Source organism: Rhinopithecus bieti, unplaced genomic scaffold (genome assembly GCF_001698545.2).
Source record: "Rhinopithecus bieti isolate Rb0 unplaced genomic scaffold, ASM169854v2 scaffold_39586, whole genome shotgun sequence".
Lineage (NCBI taxonomy): Eukaryota > Metazoa > Chordata > Mammalia > Primates > Cercopithecidae > Rhinopithecus > Rhinopithecus bieti.
Genome location: NW_016816842.1, coordinates 1,125,242 through 1,146,753, shown reverse-complemented (window position 1 = coordinate 1,146,753; position 21,512 = coordinate 1,125,242). Strand labels below are relative to the sequence as shown.

General features: G+C 46.3%; 1 protein-coding gene across 8 annotated transcripts in view; it reads left to right on the top strand.

The window, feature by feature from the left end:
* KALRN (kalirin RhoGEF kinase) overlaps positions 1-21,512 on the top strand; it is a 684,488-nt gene that overhangs the window by 541,471 nt on the left and 121,505 nt on the right. For all 8 annotated transcript variants that reach the window (XM_017855309.1, XM_017855307.1, XM_017855308.1 and 5 more), the window contains exon 34: positions 4,175-4,421. In XM_017855309.1, the coding sequence (XP_017710798.1) occupies positions 4,175-4,421 (247 nt within the window). The remainder of the gene's footprint in view (positions 1-4,174; positions 4,422-21,512) is intronic.

Genomic DNA, 21,512 nt, shown 5'->3' with positions numbered 1-21,512 from the left:
TATTATCTCATTTAATCTTCACAACAAGCTATGAAGTAGGTACTGTCATTACCCCATTTGACAGATGAAGAAATTGAGACAAAGAGGTGAAGTAACTTGCTCCTGGTCACACAGCTGGTGAGAAGCTGCAGAGCCCATGCCCTAAATGAGGCTATGCTGCCTTGGAGAATGGAGCAGAGACACAGAGGTGCACAAATGGAAGCTCTGAAATGACAACAGGACAATTATTCAGGGGTCCTGTCCTCACTCTCTGGATGCCATTGGGAAACCATCAGGGAATAACCGTGTCTTTTCCAGAACATGGGGAAGCTCACAGGGACAATCTAGCTCACACAGTTTATACAAGAAGGAGGTTCAGTTAATCTCCAAATATTAATCATGTAAAAATATTCATAAATGAAAGTGATCATTTCTGGTGAATGTGAGTGAGAACTTTGAAAATGCAGATGGAGTTACAAAGAGTGGTTACGAAATGTCCCCTATGTATGTAGCAGTCCATGCTGGAAAGAAGCCAACACAGCTATCACTGTGGAGCCGAAGGAAAGTGAGGATGGGAGGAGCTCCTTCTGCCCCTCTGGGAAGCCCTGTGGAGGGTGGGGAGGCCACGTCCACCCAGGGATTGGTCAGCAGGGGAACAGGCCCCACTGGGAATGGCGAGGACCCAGAAAGGAGAGAGACTGGGAAAGTAAGGACAGGGAGTTGGATGGTGACTCAGCAGCAGGCACTTGGGAGGGAAGCCAGGCAGACAATTAGCATCAAGAAGGCTTAGCAGGCCTTAGGCAGCGTTCTAGGGAACTAGGCAGAGAAAATATCTGAGAGCTCCCGGGAAGGGGGCCAAGACTCAGGCATGAAAGGCCAGATAGGGACTTGCTGCTGGAGTGGGAGGATACAGTGAGGGGAATAAGATGAGAGAAGATTCCAGAAGCAGGGGTACAAGATCAGAGAAGAATCAAAAACCTAACCTGAATACATGCTGAGATTCTGTGCTGCCTACTCAGCTCCCAGCATCTTCTGAGCAGGAATAACTTTGGTCTTAGAATCTCACCCTACAGCTTCCCTGGAGGAGAGGATGAGAAGGGACTGTTGCAGGAGCAGCTCTGCCTGACCCCTCAAACCATTTCCCCAGCACCCTCCCTTGTTGGCCATTCTTTGGAATTCACTTCTTGCCAGGGTAGGGAGCTGGTGTAGTAAATATTTTTGATCAAGCCATTGAGGTGAAGTGAACCAGGATATTCATCCTGTATTTGAACCATAATGGCTTTTGGGCTGCATGTAAAGCTTGAGCCCGGTTGTCTATAACGTGTGAGCATGGAAGAAATTGCCCATTGATCTTGTTTCCGCTTCTTCCTTTGTCTGAACGAGGCAGCCTACAGAAGGCAAATACCGCCATCTAGTGGCATATCCAGGCTTCTCGCCAGGAACTGTATCTTGAATTGTAGAGACACAAGCCTGGCTTTTTACCCTCTTCTGTCCAGCCCGTGGGTCTGATTGTAACCCGCCCCAGGGGGCAGTGGGTCTTGTATCTGGGTGCCATGCTGGGCCGTTTGCAACTAGAGTTTCAGGCCCCTTCTGCTCTAACAGTCTGCAAAAGGACTACACTCATCCCTGGACTCAACCATGTTGCCCTGAAAGGGCTGCAAGTTGCATCCCCGGCTATGTGTGAGCTTGGCCTCAAGAAGCAACCCTGAGCCCCTGGCATTGTCACAGAGGAGCAGCTCCATTGAGATGCAGAAGCTCAGTGATAGAGAATCTCTCAGTTAGAAAGAATTTCAGTCATCTAGGCCGGCATTCTACATAGTCCATTGGTGAGGTGGAATCAAGTTAGTGGGATGTCAACAGCAATTGAGAAAAACATAAAATAGAGTGTCAGAGTTGAGCTTGTGTTTCAGTGATATATCTATTCCCATGTAGTGTTCCCTGGTCAAAAATATGAAATGTATTTCTTACAGAGCACTTTGGGATCTGAATCCCAGCACTTTGGGAGACGGAAGCAGGAGGATCAATTGAGCCCAGGAGTTCAAGACAAACATCATGAGACCACGTCTCTACAAAAAATTTTAAAAATTAGCTGGGTGTGGTGGTGCACACCTGTGGTCCCAGCCACTCAGCAGGCTGAGGTGGGAGGATCACTTGAGCCAGAGAGGTAGAGGCTGCAGTGAGCCAAGACTGCACCACTGCATTCCAGCCTGGGGTTCAGAACGAGACCCTGTCTGTGGGCAGTGGAAGGCGCTCCCAGGCCCTGACCCAGGCCTACTGAATCATGATGTGTGATTGAGGGGTGGAGCAAGAGAAGGAACTGCTAGGGAATCTTCATTTTATAAGCTCTCTACATGATTTTTGTGTACACTCAGTGCCGAACCACTGATGTTGACATTTCTGAGCTTGAATTTCCTGATGTATGAGATGGAGATGATAGTACTACCTGGTTATTGTGAGGACCAAGTGGATAATTAATGTAAAGGTGTTTTGCTAACTGTAAAAGTACTCTAGAGATTTGAGGGGTCTCCATCCCACAAAATCCTTCTCTATATGATCTTTTTAAGGAGGATAGCACCAGGAGAGTGGGGGAGTGAAGACTGTGCATTTAACGGGACCAGGAGAGTTAAATGGAAAAATATTTCTTTCTGTCTCCTTCCACCTTCTACCTTCTGTCCTGCAGATTTCCTAATCTGATCCCAATGGCAGTCCTATGGGAATGTGCTTAGCACAGACGCCCTGCCCTGTGACTGGGGGTGACGCATATTGCCAACATCAGTCTGATGCATTATTTTAACCTTTTCAAGCCCCTCTGAAATCGAAGTCCCTTTACTGGAAATTTCTTACAGTCCTGAATGCTGAGCTTTTGGTCCTGGTGGGACTGTTAATTCTCTACTCACTGTGACGTTCACTGTGTATGCCATTGGGCAGAAGCATCCCAGAATGTGTGGGAAATGGCTACACAACATATTTGGACAAGTGCATTCATATGGCCACTGGTGCAGAAAATTTGGGCCCTGAAGGCTTACATCAGAGATGCACAGACTGAAGTAGGTTCCCTGGAAGTGGTGCAGGGACTTTGCCTCCAAACTGCTTTTGGGGTGAACTTTAGAGGATAACAGGCTAGCAAGCTGGACCTCATCCTCCTCATTCCTTCCCTTCCCTACCTGTCACTCTGCCCCTCAGTGCAGCTGTTCTTCCAAGAGGGAGACTGTACTTAGTTCTATGAGACAAACTAATAACCAAATGGATTCTTATGGAAATATGAAGCCAGAGGAAAGGGGGAAAGTGGGGCCAAATCCCCAAGGCAAAAAAGTGAGAACTCCCAGCATTCAGCAGTAGGGGTTGTTCCTGTCAACCCCTTTTATTGGTTCTGCACCAGGATCAGTGAAGTAGGAAAACGGCAGTGTGGAGCAAAGCCGGCGTGGAGCATGAGGGCTGGGGGTATGTTCCTAAGGAAGAAGTGGCCCGTCTCCCTTCTCATGCTTCCTCCCGGTCTCTAGTGCCTGAGCCTTGGAGGCTGTTCCCCTCCCAGACAGACATTGCTTTACTTCTGCCTTTGAATTGAAGTCTCATCCTTTTTGTAGTCCTCGTAGCCTCAGTTTTAGGCTGATGGCTCCAGTAAGGGGTGGGGATGCGAGGTGTCGCAGGGGTTAGAAGGAAGGAAGGTTGTCTCTTCCATTATCCGCTATCATCTAGTGAGAATCTAGTGAGAGGGGTGAGTTAGAATAGATGCCCATACAATAGGAGTCTGAGGGTGGTAGTCAGGGCAGGGACAGAGCACAGGGTAAAACCTTGGAAGGAGTAAAGGGGCATACAGGGAAGGGGTTTAACGGCACAATTAGCCGAAGCTTGGCAAAGGAATAAGGAGCTCTAATGAAGCAAGAGGAATTAGAATCAAAGCCCTGGTTCTGGGCAGGCTTCAGACTGTGGCTACAGCTAGAAAGCCTGAGTGATTGAATATAGCACTGTGCTAATTACATTTTTTTTCTTGTTTTCTTTCCTGTTCTCAACTCTCCTTTTCATCTTCTGCCGTCTGTCCACCCTAAACACCATTTTTCCCCTTTTTCCCCCTTCTCTTCCTCCTTACCTCTGCTCTCACACCTTCTTTGTCCCCTCTCACCAACCCTCTCCCATATTTCTCCCCCTTCCTCCTCCTGCCCTCCTGTTCTACTCCCTCCACCACCACCCACCAAAGCTCTCCGGCGGATGTGAGCTGACAGTAGTCCTCCAGGACTTCAGTGCGGGCCACAGCAGCGAGCTGACCATCCAGGTGGGGCAGACGGTGGAGCTGCTGGAGCGGCCCAGCGAGCGGCCTGGTTGGTGTCTGGTCCGCACCACGGAACGGAGCCCGCCCCTGGAGGGCCTGGTCCCCAGCAGCGCCCTGTGCATCTCACACTCCCGAAGCAGCGTGGAGATGGACTGCTTCTTCCCCTTGGTGAAAGGTAGGAGAACAGAGCGGGTGGGAGGCACAGACCAAGGAGGCCACGCGCGCTGGCCTGACTCTAGCTGAAGACCACCATGGAAGCGACCTGTCTCGTGGACCCGTTTTGACCCTGTGGGGTTTCTTTGGGACCTGATTGTGAAGTGAATGGGTTGGGAACTGGGAGAGGAAGAGCTACCAAGTAACTGTGTGTGGCTTTGGGAAGGTCATTTAGCCTTCATGAGTCAGTTTCATCTTAGAGATGAAGGTTGAATTAAGTAACCTCTAAGATCTCTTCCGGTTTTCTCATCGTATCACACTACATTCGGAAAAGTCCTCTTCCACCTTTGGCCAAATATGGCATAGACTCATCCTTTCTCCACTGACCCACTCCCCTCCACAGCAACTTCTGGCTCTCTGACCCCCCACCAAGTACTCTCATGCTGACCTGGAGACACCAGGCACACCCAAGGAGGAGCCACAGCTGAGTCAGATCTGATCCTGCCCTCAGCCCGGCCAGGGTTTGAGGTCCATGACTCCTTTATGTGCCTTCAACAGATAAAGTATTCTAGCCTTGGCTTTTATTGTATGTAAGCTCTGTGTTCCCTTGACATGCCTGTTTACTCACTTTTTCTCATGCCAGGGAGACTAAACCCCTCATGACAGTGGTTCTTTAGGGGTGGTCTCTGGATGAGTAATATCAGCATGCCCTGGGAACCTGTTAGAAATGCAGGTGCCAGCCTGGGCAACAGAGTGAGACCCTGTCTCTACAAAAATTTAAAAATGCAAGGTGGCACATGCCCCTAGTCCCAGCAACTTGGGAGGCTGAGGCAGGAGAATCACTTGAACCCGAGAGGCTGAGGTTGCAGTGAGGTTCCAGTGAGCCAAGATTGTGTCACTGCACTCCAGCCTGGGCAACAGAGCGAGACTGTCTCAAAAAAAAAAAAAAATTAAAAAAATTAGCTGGGCAAGGTGGTGTGCACTTGTAGTCCCAACTACTCGGGGCACGGTGAGGCAGGAGGATCAGTTGAGCCCAGGAGTTTGAGGCTGCAGTGAGCTATGATTGCATTGCTGCACTCCAACCTGGCTGACAGCAAGACCCCACCTCTAAAAATAAAAAATCAAAGTTAAAAAAAAAATCCAGGTACAGTGGCTCACACCTGTAATCCCAACCCTTTGGGAGGCTGGCTTGAGGCCAGGAGTTTGAGACCAGCCTGGGCAACATAGTGAGACCCCCATCTCTACAAAAATAAAAAAATTTAGCCAGGCATGGTGGCGCACACCCGTAGTCCCAGCTACTCAGTGGGGGGCTGGGATAGGAGGATCACTTGAGCCTGGGAGGACAAGACTGCAGTAAACCATGCTTGCACCACTGCACTCCAGCCTGGGTGACAGAGCAAGGTCCTGCCTCAAAAAAATTTTTTTTCATTTGATTTTAAAAAAGAAAGAAACAAAAATGATCAGAACCCCCACTCCTCCAGAACTGATAGGTCCCAACAGTCTGTGTTTTAACAAGCCCTCCAGGTGGCTGTGATGCACATTTGAGTTTGAGATCCACTGACTTGTGAAGTCCAAGTGGCAGAGGCCTTGCAGCCAAACATTTTACACTGAGGAAGCCAAAGACAGGCTGTAGTTCTGGGCTTATTTTTGTAACTGGCCAGATCATCAGCAGCAGAGATGCCTTCTATGCAGACCTGTGCTAGATATTTCTAGGAGAGGAAGATGGAGATGAGGGTCAGCATGGAGACCTGCTGCAGGCTTCCTGATAATTGCTGTAAACTTAGAACATGTTTGAAACGCTCTGGTGTCTGGAGTGCCATCTGGTCTACCTCCAAAGCCTGACTTCCTTTCCTCCACTAGATGGCAGCAGCAGGCTGCATTGTTTGTGCTGCATCCAGCCTTCCAGGGTTTTCCCACCAGGAGAAAATGTCAGCTAAAATCGCCGCCCTGATTCTCTTCGTGCCCTCCACTCCCAATTTAGTCATTGCCTGCTTTCCCCACTGTCCTCTGAGGAGTAAGGAGGGACTATGTCAGCAAGTTGTTTGGGAATTTGAAATTGCAGGCACAAGAGGAAAATCAAGGAAACTCAGGAATCTGGTTCCACTTGAAGTCTAACCAAGAGAACAGGGTACACAGAAGCTAGATTATTGTGAGGGTAAAATGAGGTAACAGAGACAAAACACATCAGTGCCTGGCATTCAATGCACCTTAGTTGTCATGATAAGTTTTTGCTATTATATCATTTGCCATAGATTATCCAGCAAAATAACTACACACTCCCACAAGTCCAGTTGAGAGACCCATCTGCAGAGAGGAAACCAAGCACAGCAATTCATTTGCGGCAAAAGGCTAATGTTCCTTGGATCCCCAGGTGTTGGTCGTTTTCATCAGGAGGGACTCAGCTTCAAGGGAAGATGAGACTTCCTGACCTAGACCTGGCCTCCTAGCCCGAGGCTGGGCGAAATGTGCACTCCCTCCCTGCTGGGGCTGCCACATGTGCAACTTGGCAGGAGCAAACCCAAGGTGGAAAATCAGAGAGCAGTGTCAGAGTCAATCTGTGATCCCGAGGCGGGAGGTGGAAGCATTCAGGGTAAGAACTGCACAGGACTGGGGGTTCTCTCTACTATAGGACAGATTAGTGGAGATTTAACTAAAAATAGGAGCTGCAGACCAGGAATGGAAAATAGAGGCAAGAGACAAAACTGGGAGGGAGGCTGTCATAGAACTTTCCAGCTAACTCTGCCAACCAGCATAGCTTCTTAAAGGTACCAGCAGTGCCTATCACCCATTTCCCTGGCTCTTTTCATTTCCAAGTTGGTTCCTGTTTCCCCTAGGTTAGGCCAGTTATGCTGAGCCTTCAAATGGCAACCTGTGAGGTCTTACTATCTTCTCACCCATGTGAGCTCTGAATACAGAGGTCCTCTACTCCCGGTAGTCAAGGACCTAAGTTGGCCAGGCGCAGTGGCTCACTCCTATAATCCCAGCCCTTTGGGAGGCTGAAGCAGGTGGATTGCTCAGGCTCTGGAGTTTGAGACCAGCCTGGGCAATATGGTGAAACCCTGTCTCTACAAAAAATTTAAAAATTAGCCAGGTGGGTGTTGTGCACCTATATAGTCCCAGCTACTTGGGAGGCTGAGGTGGGAGGATCACCTGATCCCAGGAGGCTGAGGCTGCAGTGAACCATGATCACACCACTGTGCTCCAGCCTGGGTGACAGAGTAAAACCCTGTCTCAAAAAAAAAGGGGGGGGGGACCTAAGTCTGCATTCTCCATGGAGCATTCCTTATGCCCTTAACTAGACCCCATTTGAAAGTACGTGCAGTCATGCACATGGCCCAGCCTCAAAACCCTTTCTCTCTCTCTGGGGTCTGCCCAGAGTGTTGGCCTTAGCTAAGACCCAATAAGCTGTTCCTTCTCTTATTCCAGCTGGCTGCCTGCTGGCAAACTGCCTTTTCTTCTCTCAGCAGTAATTTGTCTCCAGTGGGTGCTTTACCTTATAAGTTATGCACAACTAGATTGAGAATAAAATGTTCCTCTGGGGGTTGTGGAATAGGACAGAATGGTCTCATCTGTTGTCAGGAGGTTGGAATCAATTCCTCTTCAATTCCTATAAGAGAACTGGTCCTCTTAGCATTTGCAGAGAACACCAAGTCAGCACTCTCGCAGGCTGTGTGAAACAGGGACTATGTGTGATGGCTAAGTACCTCGTGAGTGCTCAGGCCATGACCATCACCCCAGCTATGGGGGCAAGAGAGCCACAGGATGGTTCTTGATGATCCACTAGAACAGGGTTCTTAACGCTGGCTGCACATGAGAGTCATCTGGGAGCTTTTCCAAATGACAATGCCCAGACCCCACCTAGAACAAATGGAATCAGAATCTCTGGATGGGGCCTGAGGGGTCAGTATTTTTAAGTGTTCCATAGGTGAAGCTAAGGTGCAGTCAGGGTTGAGAACCACTGCACTAGCCTGATCTCCTGTCTTCCAGGAGAACACTCAGGCTCAGGAAAGCAAAGTGACCTCCCGGAAGCCACAGGGAGTCTGTGGCCGAGCTGGCGCAGACCAGGGCTCCCAACACCTGTTGGGCTTCTTGGTAGTGCTAGGGCTCCTCTCTGCTCTTCCCTCCTCTGCCTTCTATGGGAGCAGTGGTTGGTTATTTCCTCCTAATGTGTCTTGGTGTCATTCATGATGGGGTTGGTGAAAAAGAGTGGGGCTGTGTGACAGAATTGTGGTGGGGCTGCCTTTCCTGCTACTTTACTGCCACCCTGACATCGTAGGCCTTCTCACTGGGATTGGGCCCTCCAGCCCTAGTCCTGCCTTGCCACAGTCCCCTCTCACTTTCACAGCAGCAGGTGGTGGAGGGCAGCACCTCCCAAGAGGCAAGCCTTTGTAGCGGTGGTTTCCAACTCTGGATGCACCTTGGAAACCACCTGGAGGAGGTTTCTAAAGATACCGATGCCCCATACCTACCCCAGAACAATTAATCCAGCTGCCAAGGACCTGGACATCAGTATATTTTTAAGTTCCTTCATGAAAAAAAAGAAAAAAATTAGCCAGGCATAGTGGCATGCACCTGTAGTCCCAGCGACTCAGGAGGCTGAGATGGGAGGATTGCTTGAGGCTGAGGGTTCAAGGCTATAGTGAGCTGTGTTCATGCCACTGCACTCCAGCCTGGGCAAAAGAGCGAGACCCTATCTCAGGGGAAAAAAAAAAAGAAGAACAAACTTAGTGATTCTGATGTTCCCTTAGGGTTGAGAACCACTGCTTTGTGGACTCGGCATGCCCAGGGTGTCAAGCTTAGGAGATACTTAAAGATGTATTAGAAGGGTTGAGGGTTAATATCCAGATTATATAAAGAACTTCTGCAACTCAACAACAACAACAACAAAAAACTACATTTAAAAATGGGCAAAGGACTTAAACAGAAATTTCTCCCAAGAAGATATACCAGTGATGAATAAGTACATGAAAAGATATTCAACATCACTAATTATTGCTAAAAAAATATTAAAAAATGACTTGCCACTGCAAAGGATGGCTACTGTTTAAAATGTGCACACACAGAAAATAACAGGTGTTGATGAGGATGTGGAGAAATTGGAACCCTTGTACACTGCTGGTGGGAATGCAAAATGGTACAGCTGCCATGCAAAACAGTATGGGATTCCTCAAAAAAGTAAAAATAAGGTTATCATATCATATCATTCTAGCAATCCAACATCTGAGTATATATCCAAAAGAATTGAAAGCAAGGACATAAACAGAAATTTGTACACCCATGCTCATAGCAGCATTATTCACAATAGTCAAACGTGAAAGCAACCCCAGTGTCCAGCAACAGGTGAATGGAATATATACATACAATGGGATACTATTCAGCCTTAGAAAGTTAGGAAATTCTAACACATGCCACAACATGAGTGAACCTTGAGGACATTAGGATAAGTGAAATAAGCCAGACACAAAAAGACAAATACTATATGATTCCATTTAAATGAAATACCTTGAGTAGTCAACTTTTTAGATGTAGAAAGAATGATGATTGGCAGGGGCTGGAGGGAATGGGGAATTAGTGCCTATTGGGTACAGAGTTTCAGTTTTGCAAGATGAAAAATGTTCTGGAGACAGATGGTGATGATGGTTGCACGACAATGTGAATGGACCTAATGCCACTGAACTGTACACTTTAAAATGGCAAGAATGGCTTTTTAAAAAGTATTGGTCCTGGGTACTTCTGCCCCAGGCTCCAAAAACCAATCTAGGTTCTTCTGTACCTGGCTGTACAGGACACCTGTGTTCCTTTTCCTGTGCACTTTCTTCCCTGGCTGGGGCTGAGGGTCTGGAGAAGCTGTAAGGAAATACCTCTCCACTTATGAAACCAAGCCCAAGGCTTCCCCCGTGAGCCTCAGAAGCAGATGCTCTAGAGGAGAGGGGCAGTGGCCCATGGCACCCCTGGCTTGTTCATGAGGAGTCCTCTCCCTGGGGGCCTCCTGATGATTTCTACTGTTACCACCTACCTGGCCTCAGGAACAGCTTCCCCATGCTGTGGAAGGTGGTGGAGAACCATGGAGAAAACTTGGGCTCTGAAGGCAATTACCACCAACAGCCTGAGAATGTTGGGCAAGTTTGATACTGTCCACTTGTGTTAAGTGTGTCACCAACTCACAAAAATACCTGACACTTATTGAGCTTTACCGTGGGCCAGGTTCTGGGTTGCTTTAATGCTAATAACAATAACATTTTCCTCATCCCTCAGATAAAGACACTGAGTCTTAAAGAGATTAGGTAACATACTGAAAGTCATATAGCTGACAAGCAGTGGGCCTAAATTTGAACTCATGCCTGTCCATTTCCCAAGGTCTCACTTTACCACTGTGTTCTACACCCTCCCAAGTCTGAAAGCCTTTGAGACAGGCACTTTAGTTTGTTCTCCCATCTGACTTGGCTCCCTTTGTTAGCCAGTCTAGCTGAATCTAAAGAGCATCAACCCCATTATAGTTACAAATACCCACCTTTCCACTCTCCCTCTCACCTCTGGCCCCAAATGCCCCACTCTCTAGGAGGAGTGGCAGCAGTCAGGGACAGATTTTGTCCTGTGGGTGCTTTGCCAACTATTAAGATTCTGATATCCTCAGCTGGGGCAGAATGACTCCAAGGAGCACTCTGGACAGCAGGCTGCGTTCAGTCCAGCTCTGATAGCGGCCTGCCAACCCCTGGTGCTAGTCCAGCCTGTTCAACAGATTGTCTGCAGGATGGAAGTTCCCTGCACTTTCTGCCACCAGGAGCCAAAATGCCAAAAAGTTCAGCCTCCTCTGCCTACCAGGAGAGTCCTCCAAAGGTTTCTCTCTACCTCTTACTTTTCAGTATAATTCTGCATTAGGAGCCCTACCCTCAGGTTTTTCATTTATTGCATAATCCCTAACATGGCTTCACTATGGGAGGCTAAAAAAATAATTGGAGGATGAATATTCCCTAAACATTTCCTTTCAGGTATGAAGTGACATGTTGTAAATTGCAGTTTGCCGATTTACTTCATCCTACAATCCTCAATTGCAGAATGGTGCTTTGTTAACATAATGTATGGGTGCTTTGTTAACATATACCTCAATTTTTTTCATGAGGCAAAATATGATCCTTCAATCCTCTTCATTTGTATAGGATTGTACCTGTAATTGACTAGATGTGAGGTAGTCCTTTGAGATTCAGAACTCACTTCCTCATAGAAGCAAAAGTATACATGGGAGTATGATCAATGAGGGTGAGAACAGGTTTCCATACTAGCCCACAACATTTTCCTTTATATTAGCATAGCTGAATTACAGTATGTTTGCAATGAAAAGGTGTGGTATGGTGTTTTAAAATTCCAATACTGTTGGGTAAGAATAGCTGAAACCCAAAATAATGCATTTGAATAAGAAATGTTGTAATTTATTTGAGTACTGATACTTTTGAAGAAAAGTGTGTTTAAAGATAGATGGAGAGATTCTAAAAGGAGCTCCTTGACATTTTCAGAATTATAAAAGTTAGAGTTGAAACGTTCTCTTTTATAACTGGATAAAACTGGTTCTTGATTAGATTTAATTTCACTCCAGAACATTGGCTTCTTTTGGCTCCTGGGATCTTAGAATTGAGAAACAGGTGGAAGGTGTTCTAGCTCACTCTTTCCTAATACAAGAAACCCCTTCCACAATGTCCTTGACAAGTGGTCAGCTGTGCATTACTTGAGCACTTCTAGGGACTGGGAGCTTATTACTTCTAGAGAAAGCCTGTTGGATTTTAGTGTAATTCTAAGGGTTAGAATATTCCTCCTATATAGCACTGAAATCCAAATACTTTCTACCCACGTCTCCTTCTATTCTCCCCCGTCCGAGCCCCCCGTGTAAATCCACCAGTGCTAATTCTTATTCTCCCTCTCCTTCTGATCTGTATCTAGAAGTAATACAGTTTGCAGATAAAATGTTAAACACTTCTTTCTTAAGCTATAAGAGCTAGCAATTTCTCCATAAATCCTTTTATTAAATGCTTAGAGCAGAACAAAATGTTTTTAATTAAATTAAATAATCCTGACTTGTTTAAAGTGATTGTTTGTGTTTATGGATTAATAGTCCTTTCCGACGTCCTTGGATTTCAGAACTTCAGAGTCCATCCTTTCCCTTGAACTTTGGGCATCCCCTGGTTTCTCACTCACAGACACCTGATCTGTTGTCCTCTCTGGGCATAGAGCTTACAGGCAAGTGCCTTCCACTCTGAGACTCTCTACAGGCTGGCCTTTTTTCCTAGTTATTCCCTACAGTCATTCATATTGCCATTTGTTCTAAAGTAGCATTTTTATTACCTTTTATTCATGTCTTCTGAATTACCTCTAGGATCCTTTCCACTTCCAAAAATGTGGGTTTTTTTTTTTCTCTCCGCATCAGGTAATTACCTTTGTTAATCTAAAGGGATTAACCAAAGTATCCTGTGTTTATTTTATTTTTTATTTTTTATTTTGGAGACAGGGTCTCACCTTGTTGCCGAGGCTGGAGTGCAGTGGCAAGTAGCTGGGACCACAGGCTCTTGCCACCATCCCTAGCTAATTTTTGCATTTTTTTGTAGAGATGAGGTTTCACCACATTGCTCAGGCTGGTCTTGAACTCCTTAGCTCTGGCAATCTGTGTGCCTTGGCCTTCCAAAGTGCTGGGATTACAGGTGTGAACCACTGCACCCAGCCAAAGTATCCCATTTTTGATGCATATAAGCATAGCATAAATATCTTCATTTTGAGGTCGAATGTTTTAGTTTGGGGTACATGAAATCTTCCTTTTTGTAGTAAAAAATGGTTGAGACTGGGTGCAGTGGCTCACATCTTTAACCCCAGCACTTTGGGAGGCCAAGGCAGGTGGATCACTTGAGCTCAGGAGTTCTAGACCAGACTGGGCAACATGATGAAACCCCATCTCTACCAAAAATACAAAAAAATTAGCTGGGCATGGTCGCATGCACCTGTGGTCCCAGCTGCTGGGGGTAGGGGTGGGGGAAGAGCTGCAGTGGGAAGGGAGGCAGAGGTTGCAGTGAGCCTAGATTGTGCCACTGCACTCCAGTCTGGGTGACAAAGCAAGACCCTATCTCAAAAAAAAAAAAAAAAAAAGAAAGAAAGAAAAAAACAGGTTGAATGTCAGCAATTTCAGTTCCAAATGGCCCAACCTAATGTATTGTAATCTACTGTTTTTTCCTTAAAAGGGTACTGGCAAATCTTTGAAAACAGAAGAGAAATTGGTTCTCAGGGAATCAGATGGGCTGGGAAGAAGACAGGGTATGGAATGAGAAGCCACTTACTTTGAGTAGAAAGTCACTTAATCTTCCTGGGTTTAGCTTCCACATTTATGCAAAAGGAAGCAGATAAAATTGCCTATGTAACAGAGTTGCTGGGAGACTCAAGGGTGGAAATGTTAAGTAAAAGTGATTTTTAAACCGTGAAGTTGGTTTTATTATTATGTGCACAGGCTGATTGTTTAGGATAAAACAAAAGTTTTCTGTGTCTTTACCTCAGTATGCAGTAGACTATAAAAAGATGGTCTGTCTGTAATTCCAACACTTTCAGAGGTTGAGGCAGGAGAACCACTTGAGCCCAGGAGTTCCAGACCAGCCTGGGCAACAGAGTGAGACCCTATCTCTAGGAAAATTTTTTTAAAAGCCAGGCATGGTAGTGAGTGCCTGTAGCCCCAGCTACTTGGAGGGTTGAGGTAAGAGGATCACTTGAGCCCAGGAGGTCAAGCCTGCAGTGAGCTGTGATTGAGCCATTGCACTCCAGCCTGGGCAACAGAGCGAGACCCTGTCTCCAAAAAAATGTCTTGGGGTGGAAGACCTGAGTCTGAATCCTGGCCACTGGCTAGATGATGACCTTGGATAAGACACTTAGAATCTATGAAATAAGCCGATGTGATCACACACCTGTGGTCCTAGCTGCCTGGGATGGGAGAGAGGATGGCTTGAGTTCAATGCTGCAGTAAGCTATGATTGCACAACTGTACTCCAGCCTAGGCAATGGAGCAAGACTCCATTTCTAAAAATTCTAATTTTAAAAAATCTGAGAAATTGATTAATAGCTCTTAAACTCCAACAAGGTAGACTTTCCAGCCCAGTTATGCCTCATCAAAGGTGGTCAAAATGTGAAGTTCCCTGTCTGCTCTTTGTCTAAGTTCTGATACCGCTATAGGGCTAAGTACAGGGTGTTTCCAGCCTGAATCATCCCCAGGATTGTTCAAGGGGTCAGGGTTCTCTTTCTAGTTTCCATTGGTTTTCTTTTTTCTTTTTTTTTTTCCCAGACAGGGTCTCACTTTATCGCCCAGGCTGAAGTTCAGTGGCATGATCAGGGCTCACTGCAGCCTTGACCTCCCAGGTTCAAGCGATCCTTCTGCCTCAGCAACCCCCAAGTAGCTGGGACTACAAGTGCGAGCCACTGCACCTCCATAGGTTTTCAGAGGCCCCAGCATAACCTCCTATCTGCACCGGCTCCCTTCCCTCAGTCTCTATTCCTAACCTACCCTGGGTCCTTTCCACAGTCCACCAACAGCAGGTCCATCTGGTTCTGTGATTTCCCAAGAAATAATGGCTTATTCCTCTCATAATTTTCTTTTGACTTTAACCCAGAGGATTGAGATAATATCTGATATATTTCAGCTAAAAATTCAAGTTTTTCCTTGGCTTATACCTCTGGCACCTCTCCATGAGCTATTCTCTGCCATTAATTCTGTGGTACTTGAAGGTAACATTTGGACCACATTATGGAGATGGGCTGACCTGTGTGATGGGAGTTGTGCTGACACTGTGAGTGTTGGGTGTATATGAGAGGAGTTTCGTGAAAACTGCCTCAGGCCTACTTTGTTCTGGTTGAGATGTCCTGCCTGTGGCCACATCCATCTAATACTATTTAGGACATGAAAGGGCTTAGAATCAAAGCCTCAAATAGGAACATGTCAGGCCAGGCCACATCCTTCTCTAAATACAACTCAGTGTCGTGCTGCCTCCAAGTAGAACTGAAGCAGGAAGACGCAGGTGTCCAGGGAAAGAGCTGGTCTCTCTGGGTCCCTCTGCAGAGAGCCTGCATTTTTCCTTTTTGTAACCAGCCTGCTGTGACTTTGCTTATGTTAAATGCCAATTTCAACAGTATGTTTTCATGCCTGCTGGTGCCCACCATGAATCTGTGACATCTACATGATGATGATGCCCCTTATCATCCAGAGGGGAAGTCAGGGGGAAGCTTGAATATGCCCTTTGGAGCCACATGCACCAGCTGATGGAGCTCAGAGCTAAAATGAGAGCCTCAGGATTTAATCCCAGAGAAGAAAGGCTGCCACTGACTGCTTTCTGAGAAGAAGCTGAAGATGATGGAGAGGAGGTTACCCTAGCGAACAGAATGTTCCCCCAGAGGAAAGATGGTACAGTTTTCTTGCTTACAGCTAGCTAAGCTGAAAGCACTTTCCCCCTAGAAGAATACAGGGACCCAGGAATGACATGCACTGAATGTGACTCGGGGAAAAGAGAAGGAAAGGCAGTGGTCTGGACGATCTTGGGATGTGCCCATCCTGTCTGCTCAGGGAAGGGCAGAGATGGGAGGACCTCAAAGGCCTTGAGGAGCAGCCTTTGCAGGCCAAAGCTCTAGGAGCTCTCAGCAACAGGATTCTCATGCTGCTGGGCAGGAGAGAGCGGTCAGACCCTCCTCTCACCGCTACACTGCCTTCCCTGTGTCACTTGCTCCTTGAGAACAACTCCTCACCGAGGATCTATGTGGGGGTGAAACTGCAGCCTTAACCCAAACCCTGCAAACAAGCATGAGAAATCTTTCCTTTTACTACTAATTGCCATTCTGAACACCAGCCCTCTGCCCTACAGGCAGTTATTGAACAGTCTGCCCCCTTCTTTGCCCCTGTGGTAGGACTGGGTTGTCTTGTTTTCTCCCCATGTCCACTGACTCCAGCCAGAATCTTGATTCTGAGATTGTGCCCACTTGCTTTACTTTCCACATGGCCCTCTAGGCCGCAGGAGGTCTGGCTCCTGACCTTTGTACACAGGAGGGTGAATAGATAATTGCCATTGCTCACCCCCAGCTGCAGGGAGGTGGCCCAGGCTGAAGGCCCTTCTCCGCTCAAAATGTTCCAGTGTCTCCTGTCTCACTTCGAGTAAAACGAAGTCCTTTCTGTGACTGCAAAGAGGCTCCACAAAACCTGTTCCGGAGCCTATTCTCTGACTTCATCTCCTATGTATTCATTTCCTGTTGCTGCTGTAACAAATTACCACGAACATGGTGGCTTCAAACAACAACACAAACTTATTATCGTACAGTTCTGTGGTTTGGAAATGCAACACGAGTCCCCATGGGGTAAAATCAGTTTCAGCAATCAGGGCCACATTCCTTTTTGTAGGCTGTTAGAGAAAAGCTATTTCTTGCCTCTTGCCTCTTCCAGCTTCCAGAGGCCACCACACTTTCTCCATCTTCAAAGCTAGCAGTGTTGCATCTTTCTGATCCTCCTTCCATAGTATTTTCCCCTGGGCCACAGTGGGAAAGGTTCTCTGCTTTTAAGAACACCCACGATTACACTGTCCTCACCAAAATGATCCAGCATAATCCCCTACCTCAGGGTCCCTAATAGAATCACATTTGCAAAGTCTCTTTTGCCATATAAGGTAACATATTTATAGGTTCTGGAGATGAGGATGTGGACAACTTTGGGGGACATTATTCTGACAACCAGTTACCTGACCAGCCTGCCTCACTGAGCCATTCACCAATCAAGCCATATATATGCTCACCTCAGGGCCTGACCTTTTATTCCCTCTGCTTGGAACAAGCCAGATACCCCAGATCCTCAGATACCTGGATGTCTTGCTGTCACACTTCCTTCTGCTTGAATGTCACCTGATTAGAGAGGTCTTCCCTAACTCCCATCCTCTCCCATCACACTGTATACTCCCTCCTCTGTTTTACTTTTCTTCATTGCATTTATCACTACCTGATATATTTGTTAATATTCCTCTGCAAATCCTCCCTACAAATACAGGGATTTTGTCTATTGTGTTCCTTGCCCTATCCCCAGCATCTAAAACAGTGGCTGCCATGTAAGAAGTTCTCAGTAAATATTTATAGAAAGGAGGGACAGATCATGCATCAAGGACCTCTGCAATGTTCTTATGTGAAGGACCAGGCTCAGCATGTAGAATGGTAGAGGAAACTGGCTTAAGCTTTAGCAGGAAGACCTGAGGGGAATGGGGAATCATGTTCTGATGCTAGGAGTCCTGACTGAGGAAGTCTTCTCTGGGGATGTATGGGTTAAGTACCTCTCATTTATTTGGACTGGTTGAAGGATGAGTAGGTCATTATCCACATTCCATTATTGGCAGATGTATATCCTTTCTATTATTGGAAATCCTCAATAAACTCACCTGAGTTACATCAAGACAAAATCCACTTTCCATTTGACTCATCAGAAACCTCTTCATTGTACCCCATGAATCTACATGGAGCTGCTATTTGTGCCTATAGGACGGAAGGTGGCATTGGCAGAAGTAAAATGCCATCCCGCATAGTGGACACTTAGCAATCATAAGTTTACCTTAATTGAAACTCAGAGTGATAGACTGGCACTCTATCTATGTGATAGACTGCCCTACTTTGGGAACACTTTGACCTACTTAGAGGTAAACGTTTTTGGAAGTGGATAAAACCTGGAGTGGTTTGTTTTTAGCAACTCCAGCTGCAGCCATCTTTCACTTTGATAAATAGCTCATCTGCCCCTGAGCTCAGGCCAGCTCAGGCGGCTGCTCAGTACAGATATCCAGGAACCTGTCCTTGTTGCCAGCAACTCTTCCTTTCTGTCCTCACAGAAGAGGAATGTTGGCCATTCTGGGGAGACATCTGTGTCCTCTGTGTAATCCCACAGTCTAAATCAGTATGTCCTGAACCACCCCCCTACCTTGAACCTGGTTCAGCCCAGCAAGTGATCAGTAGTACTTCCTGGAAAAAAAAAAAAAAAAAAAAAAGAGGGTGGCTGCAGGCTGACCTGGTGCCTCTCTTGAGGATAAGTGAGACAGCTAGAAAGAGGCAAACAGGTGTCAGGTGGGCAAGTGCAGACGAACACATTTAAAGGCCAGTAGGTAAAGACATATGGGCCGAGCTTAGTAATGGTTCAGTCATTAGAGTCCAGGAGCTGTCACCAAGTGGATGATGGTATCCATGGGGCCAGCAGTGGTGCAGTGGTTAGACCACACTAAACAGAGATAAGAAGAAATTACTATGCATGATTCTGGCAAGCACACTTTTTCTGTACATGTTACTGTTAAAATAACACATATTACCTGGGAATAGTTACCCACATAGATATTATACACTTTTGAAAAAAAAAAAAAACACATTTGGGCTGGACACAGTGGCTCATGCCTATAGTCTCAGCACTTTGGGAGGCTAAGGTAGGATGATTGCTTGAGGCCAAGAGTTCAAGACCAGCCTGGGCAATGTAGTGAGACCCCATCTCTATAAAACAAAAAAATTAGGCAGGTGTGGTGGTGCATACCTGTAGTCCCAGCTACTTGAGAGACTGAGGTAGGAGCCCATGATTTTGAGGATATAGTGAGCTATGATTATACCACTTCACTTCAGCCTGAATGACAGAGCAAGACTCTGCCTCAAAAAAAAAAAAAAACATATTTGGAGTTTAAAATATTTGGAGTTCAAATTAAATATAGAAGCAATGTATACATTATACCTCCTCTAATTGAAGTGTTCTGGTTACTGATGACTATTGCCTCAATTCCTCTTTTTCACATAAAGAAGAAACACCTACCTTATGTCCAGTACTGCTCTGTTTCCATTTCTTTTTTCTGCCACAGAAAATTAAACCAACTTCTGCTAGAATTCACCCTGTTCTTTGTCTTTTCTCAGGGAACAGACCTTATTTAATTTACATTTTCCTTATAAACTCCCAAATATAGGTTAGCTTAGTGACTTGCGAACAGTAAATGTTCTAAGACCAATTATTTGTTGAATAAATGATTAGTACTTGGAAAGCATCTTAGATGTTTAGGCCACAGCCACAAATGGAGGCCAGGGCTTGGTAATTTGGGAACATTGATTAGCCATCCTGGTATCAGCAGTCAGGCAGTTCATAGATCAGAAATCTACACAGGGAAGATGAGAATTAAGGAACCTGCAGTTAGCAACCAGGGAGCATGGCAGGCAGTGGAAGAATGGGTCAAGGGACTGATCGTCAGAGTCTGAGAAAGTAAAACCGTTTGTGTCCAAGTGTTTCCTAAACTCTACAATGCAGGAACTCATTCACAGTGTGAGTGGCCTTGGGCCCCAAAGTCAGTGGTTCTCAGCCATGACTTCACATTGAAATCCTCTGCAGAGCTTTTTAAAACCCATAGATTGGCCGGGCGTGGTGACGCTTGCCTGTAGTCCCAGGTACTCAGGAGGCTGAGGCAGGAGAATCACTTGAACCTGGAAGGCGGGGTTGCAGTGAGCCAAGATGTGCCCCTGAACTCCAGCCTGGGTGACAGAGTGAGATTCCATCTGAAAAAAGAAAAAACCTTATAGAATCCAAACGTGGGGGTGAGTGCTACAGGTGAGAATCACCCTTGTGGGGAAAGGAGGGCAAGGGAATGGTTGCAGTGGAGTTAAGGAGATCAAGGCCTGGCCTCTGCACTCACCAGGAACCATGTTCACGGCTCACTGAGCCTATGTTCCATAAAAGGTCTCAGTACTTGTCACAGTAAGAAGGATCTCACATGAATCTCTAGGCCTGAATTGGGGCGTGGTTGCTATTGCTTCTGTTTCTGTCCTGAGCGCTAAGAAATGTGGGGAAATGATTGTGATTTAGTAAAATTCTATTCCTGACCATCTGAAGAGAATAACCCTAAAGGAAAAAAAGATGGACATGTGTCTGTTGGTGGAAGAGACAGGTGCCTGAGGTCTTGGTCCAGTGTTACTGAAGGCTGTGGTTAATGTGGAGGGAGAGGCAGTCACACTGGTGCCTGAGATCAGGCCTGGCATTGTGGTACACCTGGCCCACTACATCTGCAGGCTGATACCAGGAATTCTTTGGGGTTCACTGTTGTTGGAAATGAGGGTGGGACATAAAGTGGTCACATAGGTAGGCAGACAGCTTTATTCATGTAAAATGGACTTAGGCTGCAGGTATCACCGAAGACAAAGTCTGCCAAAAATATAAATGAGACTCAGTCACCTAGTTGAAAAGTAAGACTACTTTAAAGATATTGCTTATAGCTTAGGAGTTTTTAGCCTGAACTTTGGGAGTGGGTGGGTAGGTATGTGCAAACCCTGAAATAATAGGCATTCAACTGGCTTACACAAAAAGGAATGTATAAGCGAGGGCGGGCACAAGTAAAGTCTAGGAATAAAGCTTTAGGAAGAAGCCTCTCTAGCTATTCAAATGATACCGTGAGAAACCTACCTCTCTTTTCTCTCTCTCATCTTTTTCCTGTGTTGACTTCATTCTCAGAGAGCTTCTTCCCGCATTGTTATAGCAAAATACCCCCAGCTGCTTTAGGCTAACATTCCATCAACTTAGAAATCTTGTAGAAAGAGATTGCTGTTTTCTCAGATGTTCTTGCTAAGATCTCAAGGTTTATGCTTATTGCATAAACTCGAGTCATGTGCTAAATCTGAACCAATCCCTGTGTCTGCCTGGCCACACCCAGGTCATGGGCTTATCTTTGGAGCAGAGGGTGGACAAGGGGAAGATGTCAGCCACACCCAGAAACGTGGCCTGAGAAAGGAGGAGGGCTGGTTCCTCAAAAAACAAGTCAAGGTGCTGTTACAAAAAGAAGGCACAAATGCCAAATAGGCCAGGAAAATGTCCGAATCTCACCTAGGTCTCCGTGTGTTTCTGTACCAACAACATCGGCCTCACCTGGGAACTTGTAGCAATGCAAATCCTCAGGCCCCACCCCAGACCTACTAAATCAGCAACTCTGGGAGTGGAGCCTAATAACTGTGTTTTAGCACACCCTCCAGGTGATTCTGATGTATACTCAAGTTTGAGAACCACCATACTGCACCAGTGGTTTTCAAACTATGCTGCATATTACAAACACCTGGGGAACTTCCCCCCCCCCCCCCC